The 7052-nt window shown below is 45.3% G+C and overlaps 1 protein-coding gene across 1 annotated transcript; it reads left to right on the forward strand.

The window, feature by feature from the left end:
* Positions 1–3062: 3062 nt before the first annotated feature.
* On the forward strand, positions 3063–4076 carry uts2r4 (urotensin-2 receptor 4; the record flags this gene model as incomplete). The annotated part of the gene is made up of 1 exon (XM_079629516.1): positions 3063–4076. One exon carries the CDS (start codon positions 3063–3065, stop codon positions 4074–4076), a length of 1014 nt encoding a protein of 337 aa, XP_079485642.1.
* Positions 4077–7052: the final 2976 nt, after the last annotated feature.

Raw genomic sequence — 7052 nt, forward strand, 5'->3', positions numbered from 1 at the left:
AAATGGGTCCATGGCCAATTCTTTTATAGTCAAAAACTCGAGAGAGGAACCATTGTCAAAAAAATGTTGTCCACCACTCTTGTTCATCCAAAACAAACTACAATATAGACTCAAGGTGTTAAATACCGGAATTATCCTTTAAGTCAGTCAAGTCAGCTTCATCTATACAGCGCTTTAACAATATAGAGTTTCACAGCATCTTTACAGAGATCCCAGGAGATTACAGTAACAGGAGATTACAGTAACAGGAGATTATAGTAACAGGAGATTACAGTAACAGGAGATTACAGTAACAGGAGATTACAGTAACAGGAGATTACAGTAACAGGAGATTACAGTAACAGGAGATTACAGTAACAGGAGATTATAGTAACAGGAGATTACAGTAACAGGAGATTACAGTAACAGGAGATTACAGTAACAGGAGATTATAGTAACAGGAGATTACAGTAACAGGAGATTACAGTAACAGGAGATTACAGTAACAGGAGATTACAGTAACAGAGAGTGTTCAGGCTTTACAGCAGATCTAGAATAAAGTTATTGTCCAGATAAAGTTAGTTTTGATGGATTCACTTCCATCGCAACGATGATTAGTTATTAACTTAGTGGCCGCTAACACGACACCGTTCTAACAGAAACCCTAATGCGATCCGGCCGCTCATCCGCACAACACATTACTGCTGTGCTGCTTGGAGTCTGGGCTTGAAGCTTTCTTTTTCGTTAGTTTTTCCACTGTTTCAAATAAATACCTAGGCTTTTGTTTATTTTCTTCGAATAGGGTTGAAAAGTAAGCAGATCTGGCAGCTTTTAAAGCCTCTCTGTATAAGATTGTGCTCTCTTTCCATGCAATGCGAAATACCTCTAGTTTTGTTTTCTTCCAGTTGCCCTCCATTTTTGTCTCCCATTCCCTCCTTCAGGCAATGAGGGAAACCGAGATGTTCCCTATCAGTCGGTCACGTTTGACGTGGGATCCCTATGGCACACGCCACGTTGCTGCCACATCCAGCGCCCTACGCAAGACTCAAGACTCTATGCAAGACTCTCAGACCCCCAGCGGACTGGGGAAGGCTTGCGCAGGGAGAGTTCGAACTGCTGATCCATTATAACCCACACAGTGGAACTCTTGGATAACACTGGGAAAGCGTGTCCTTCAGAGAAGAGGAGGCCGAAGGGAGGTAACATGTGGAGGATACACATATGGACTGGTTGGTTAGGGTTAGGGTTAGCCTGAGAAAGGGAAGTCTAGACCGGACAGAGATGGGCTAACGTTTCTGCCAACGGAAAGACACGGCCTCACCGCAGGGAGCTGATCGTAAAAGAATACTCATATGGGATCATCGCAGGGATCACAAAATACGGAACCCAGCCTAGCACTAGTTCCGGGAACCAGGTCCGGTTGGGCCAATATGGCAAAACGAGCAAGACCTGCTCCCAAGGGTCCCCTCGGACAGGGAGTAAAACAAGTGGATCTACCTTGAACCTATCTAGAACAGATCTACCTGTCCAGTCCCGAAGCGCCTCTAAATCAGCTGGACCACCTGGGGATGGAGTCTCCACTCTCCCAGGAGCACCTGCTGCCATGAGAGCTCGTCAGCTACACGGTTGAGCAGGCCCGGAATATGAATGGTACGGAGCGACCTCAGAGGCATCGGACTCCAGAGGAGGAAATGCCGGGCGAGTTGTGATCTGTGGCGGGAGCGTAGACCACCCTGACGGTTGAGGTACACCACGGTCGCACTGCTGTCACTCTGCCGCTCTGCCACGCCCATCTCGGGACACGACCGTGGAGCTAGTGTTGGAGCGGCCTCATATGAAGCAATCCAAGCGGCGTTACCGCGGCTGCAGATGCCATATGCCACAGGAGCATCTGAAACAGTTTCAGTCGGGCCGCTGTCATGCGCCTGAGCGAGCTCTCGCAGTCCAACACCGACTGGACGCGGGCCTCCGTGAGGCAAGCCTGGAAACGAGGCCAGGAATCAATATATATCGGTCTCCCTCATTTAAATCCTCCCTCAATTAAAATAAATTAAATTAAATTAAAATAAAAAGCATAAGTTTGCTGCATAACAAAATGTGAAAAATTAAGGGGTATGAATACTTTCGGAATGCACTCTGTAATTCCATGTTTTCTGTCATATGATGTTTTGATCAGGCTGCTATTAGTTTTCCCCTCTGCTACAGTTCTCAAATCTGATTGGTTCAAGTGTCAAATGACTGTTCATTCAGATTTGAATGTACATGGACACAAATGAGGTTTAAAAGCTTTTTGGAGGAGGAGAAGATAAAAACTAAATAGATTTAGAGCTACATGAGGGCGAATTAATGCAGTTTTAATAAATGTGCTGATCTAATAATCTTCATGTGTTTGTGAGGTGACCGCTCACGTGAGCTTGAGGATATTCGTGCGCTGTGTGTGTTTGTACGTTGGTGTGAATGGAAGATTATTGAGTTCTGCTCATGACCGGGGTGTGTGAAACGGCACCAGGGTGTTCGGAGACTGAACGTCAGATCACACCTTCCTGAGAGAGAGAGAGAGAGAGAAAGAGAGAGAGAGAGAGGGAGAGAGAGAGGGAGAGAGAGAGAGAGAGAGAAGAGAGAGAGAGAGAGAGAGAAGAGATGGACATGAGAGAATCCTGCAGACACAACAGAAACCAACACAACCAAAGCTGGAGAACATCACATCTGTGATCTCACGGACGGCGCTTCGTTCTACGGCGAGTTGGATCATGGGAATGTTTAGGACTTTTTGCCGAAGGAGTTGCAAGTCAGTCGCTCCACATTCATGTCGTACTTTGATGTTTGAAGAGGCTTTTTTCTGCCACATGTTACGTAAGAGTGTTTTCCTGCGATGCCATAGAAGAACCATTTTGGGAACTTTTCAGTAAATATTTCTGAAGAAAACCATATTTTAATAACCTTTTTTTCCACTTTAAAGTTTCTTTTGTGCAATGGAATGCAAAAGTGTTCAGGTGCTATTGAAGAACCTTTATCTTTAAGTGTGGACAAGTGCTCAGTTTTATAGGAAACATTTGAACAAAATTTTTTCCCTCTCCCGAATAATGAGTAACGGCAGTGCTGTGGCGCTGGGAAGCGCGGGAGTAGTTTGGGTCACTCCGCTCCTGGGCGCCACCCTGATCACCATGTGTGTTCTGGGCGTGACGGGTAACCTGTACACCCTTGCCATCATGCGTTCGGCTACGCTTCGGCGCGCCGGATCCTTATACGTCTTCATCCTCAATCTAGCGGCGGCTGATCTACTCTATCTGGGAACCATCCCATTCGTCGTCTGCACGTATTTCGCCCACGATTGGTTCTTCGGGGAAATGGGCTGCCGGTTGCTATTGAGTCTGGATCTGCTCACAATGCACGCGAGTGTGTTTGTGTTGGTAGCGATGAGTTTGGAGCGATACCGCGCCGTTGCCACGCCGTTCCGTGCACGGCGCTCGACCACCCGCGGACACTGGCTAATGGCATTGGGAATCTGGGCAGCCGCGTTTGTGCTAACGCTCCCGATGATGGTGATGATCCGACTCCGAGAGGGACGTCCTGCAACAGTGGGGCTTGTTAAACGCATATGCTTCCCAACATGGACGCCTGAAGCCTTTAAGGCGTATCTCACCGCGCTCTTCGTCACTAGCATGCTCCTGCCCGGCCTGCTGATGGTCGGACTCTACGCGGGTCTCGCCCGCCGGTACTGGGCCGCTCAAGCCAACCTGACCCGCGGATCCTCGACATCCATCCGCCGGCGCAGACTGAAACACAAAGTGGTGGGAATGATCTTCTGCATTGTTTTGGCGTACTGGGCGTGTTTTCTGCCGTTCTGGGGCTGGCAGATGGCCAAACTCTTCTCGTCCGAGTCGCTCCGTTCGCTGTCGCCCGCCGCTCACACCTACGTCAACTTCTTCGTCACCTGCCTGACTTATGGAAACAGCTGCGTCAACCCGCTGCTTTACACGCTACTGACGCGCAACTACCGTGACTACCTGGCCCAGAGAGGTCAGTCCTCAGGGTCGAGTCGCGTGGATCAGGGGTCGGCCGCAGGGATCAACGCGCTCCAGGATCAGATAGGATGACTTCTGTTGTGAGAGTGTAACATGACTTTAGAAATCAGCAGATATCGGCTGTTTTTGTTTGTTCTATTTTTTACCCTCGATTACTAAAACGTTCAAAAGTAACAAAAATGTGTCACATCTGCACGCAACAAAATTGCAAAACTAATCAAGTGGTGCTTACTGCAGAGCCAGATGATGTCCAGCTCACCCTCTCTGGACGTAATGGGTGGACCTGACCTAACCTAAATCCAGAAAGGAGGAGCTCTGTCAAGCTCCACCCATTACATTCAGAGAGGAGGGGTTTGACATCAAGCTCCACCCATTACATTCAGAGAGGAGGGGTTTGACATCAAGCTCCACCCATTACGTTCAGAGAGGAGGGGTTTGACATCAAGCTCCACCCATTACATTCAGAGAGGAGGGGTTTGACATCAAGCTCCACCCATTACATTCAGAGAGGAGGGGTTTGACATCAAGCTCCACCCATTACGTTCAGAGAGGAGGGGTTTGACATCAAGCTCCACCCATTACATTCAGAGAGGAGGGGTTTGACATCAAGCTCCACCCATTACATTCAGAGAGGAGGGGTTTGACATCAAGCTCCACCCATTACATTCAGAGAGGAGGGGTTTGACATCAAGCTCCACCCATTACATTCAGAGAGGAGGGGTTTGACATCAAGCTCCACCCATTACGTTCAGAGAGGAGGGGTTTGACATCAAGCTCCACCCATTACATTCAGAGAGGAGGGGTTTGACATCAAGCTCCACCCATTACGTTCAGAGAGGAGGAGCTTGACGTCAACCTCCACCCATTATGCCTAGAGAGGAGGAGCTCAACGTCAATATCCACCCATTACAATCAGAGAGGAGGAGTTTGACATCAAGCTCCCCCCATTACGTCCAGAGAGGAGGAGCTTGACCTCAACCTACACCCATTGGTTCTGCAGTGAACAGGCTCTCAAAATAATAGGTGTGTTCGACTTTAAGCAGCGCTGCACAGACCAATTCTTGTTTGATATTAAAGTACTGTGAGAGCGATTAGAGAGCAGACGCTACGAACACACGTATTGATTGTTCCCAACAGGTTTCTCAAACACTTCCTTTATCTGTCATTGGTCAGTCAGACTGTTTGCATCATGTGATTGGTTGAGTCAGGAGTTGACGGGCTGCTCAAACAAACAGATAATGTTCTGAAAGTGTCACAATATTTCACTCTTCAAGAAGATGAACCTACCAATGGATTATAGGGACTACATATTTATATTTGGGTCTTAATATTAATTCAATTCTGTTCAGGTCACATTTATTTGTATAACGCTTTTCACAGTACACATCATTTCAAAGCAGCTTTACAGAAAATGATTGAGTCCACATTGAGTCCACAGTGATCTGTCATCAGAGGAGACTGTCTAAGTTTTGTATTTCAGAAATGTATAGCAGTTAGCTAAAAATGATTTAATTTAAACAATGTAATAATTTAAGGCAGAAACAATGAGCTCATTGAAGTAATGAATACTTGTTTGTTAACAAATGATTATGACATTTAGACTGGTGCATGTTGATTCATGTATTAATATTTGCCATATCTGAGTGCCTGATGACTGAAGCACTAGTGTTCGACTGGACACACCGACCGCAGGAGATATGGGATTTGGGAAGTGTTTCTCTTCCGTTCGATAAGATGATAAGTCCCTGTTTGCTGTCCTCACTGTACATGATAATATGGTTAATGGTTAGAATTTTATTATTTGCATCTATCACTGTTTTTAACGGTGTGTGACCCGTCGGATCAGACCTGAGATCCAGAGAAACGCTGCTCAATATTGTTTGAATCTGTATTAGCTGTAAGTTTTGAATATTAATTACACTGATGGACTGTCTTTATGGTGCTTGTTTTTATTTATTTGTTCCTGTGGGCTTTACAGATTAATTTAAATGCAATGCTGTCTCCTCACAAGTTCAATTAGTAAACTGTTTAATTCACTCATGATCATTCAGACAACTGCAAGTAAACTCTTAAATGGAGGTGTGTGTGTGTGTGTGTGTGTGTGTGTGTGTGTGTGTGTGTGTGTGTGTGTGTGTGTGTGTGTGTGTGTGTGTGTGTGTGTGTGTGTGTGTGGAATCTGTTTTCTGTCCGTCACATTCCTCAGCTCTTGCTTCGGACCTTTTCGAGTCTCTCTGTAAATTATTGCGAGGATCCTGTTGCTCTGAACTGAACTACATCATTTAACACAATATAGTACATAAAGTTAAATGTTTCTTTCTGACAGATATGAAATCAGTGACAGTTTGCAGCTTTCTCATCTGATGAATCAACATTTCTTGATTCTTTTCACAGGAAATTTTTAATTTCCAGCTTTTATATGTATGTATGTATGTATGTATGTAGAGAGAGAGAGAGAGAGAGAGAGAGAGAGAGAGAGAGAGAGAGAGAGAGAGAGAGAGAGAGAGAGAGAGAGGGAGAGAGAGATGTTTGATGACAAAACTAATAGTCAAACCAAAAATTATGCAGAAAAATGTCTTTTGAAATTTTTGATATTTTTTCACTAGTGTGATCAGGACTCTATAGTTTCTGTAGGCTAAGTGAGGAGAGCAAGATACAGTAAACTGTGAGATATTATACACAAATATTCTTCATACAGCGACTACAGTAACATTTATAAACACTTTGAGCTGGTCATGTTCTGCTGAAGTGTGTGTCTGTAACTGCTAATGCTCTTTTCACACACACTGAACACACACACACACACACACACACACACACACACACTGAACACAATGAAGCATTGCTTGGTCACTGGTTGAGCTAAACTGGTATTATCTAATTGTGTAGTTAAATTTACCAGCTGACAGATATTCAACATAATTCATGTGGGAGACAGTCTAACAGTGTGTGTGTGTGTGTGTGTGTGTGTGTGTGTGTGAGACAGTCTAACAGAAGGATGGACAAAACCTGTGTGTGTGTGTGTGTGTGTGTGTGTGTGAGACAGTCTAA

This window comes from Phoxinus phoxinus (assembly GCF_949152265.1).
Source record: "Phoxinus phoxinus genome assembly, chromosome: 11".
Lineage (NCBI taxonomy): Eukaryota > Metazoa > Chordata > Actinopteri > Cypriniformes > Leuciscidae > Phoxinus > Phoxinus phoxinus.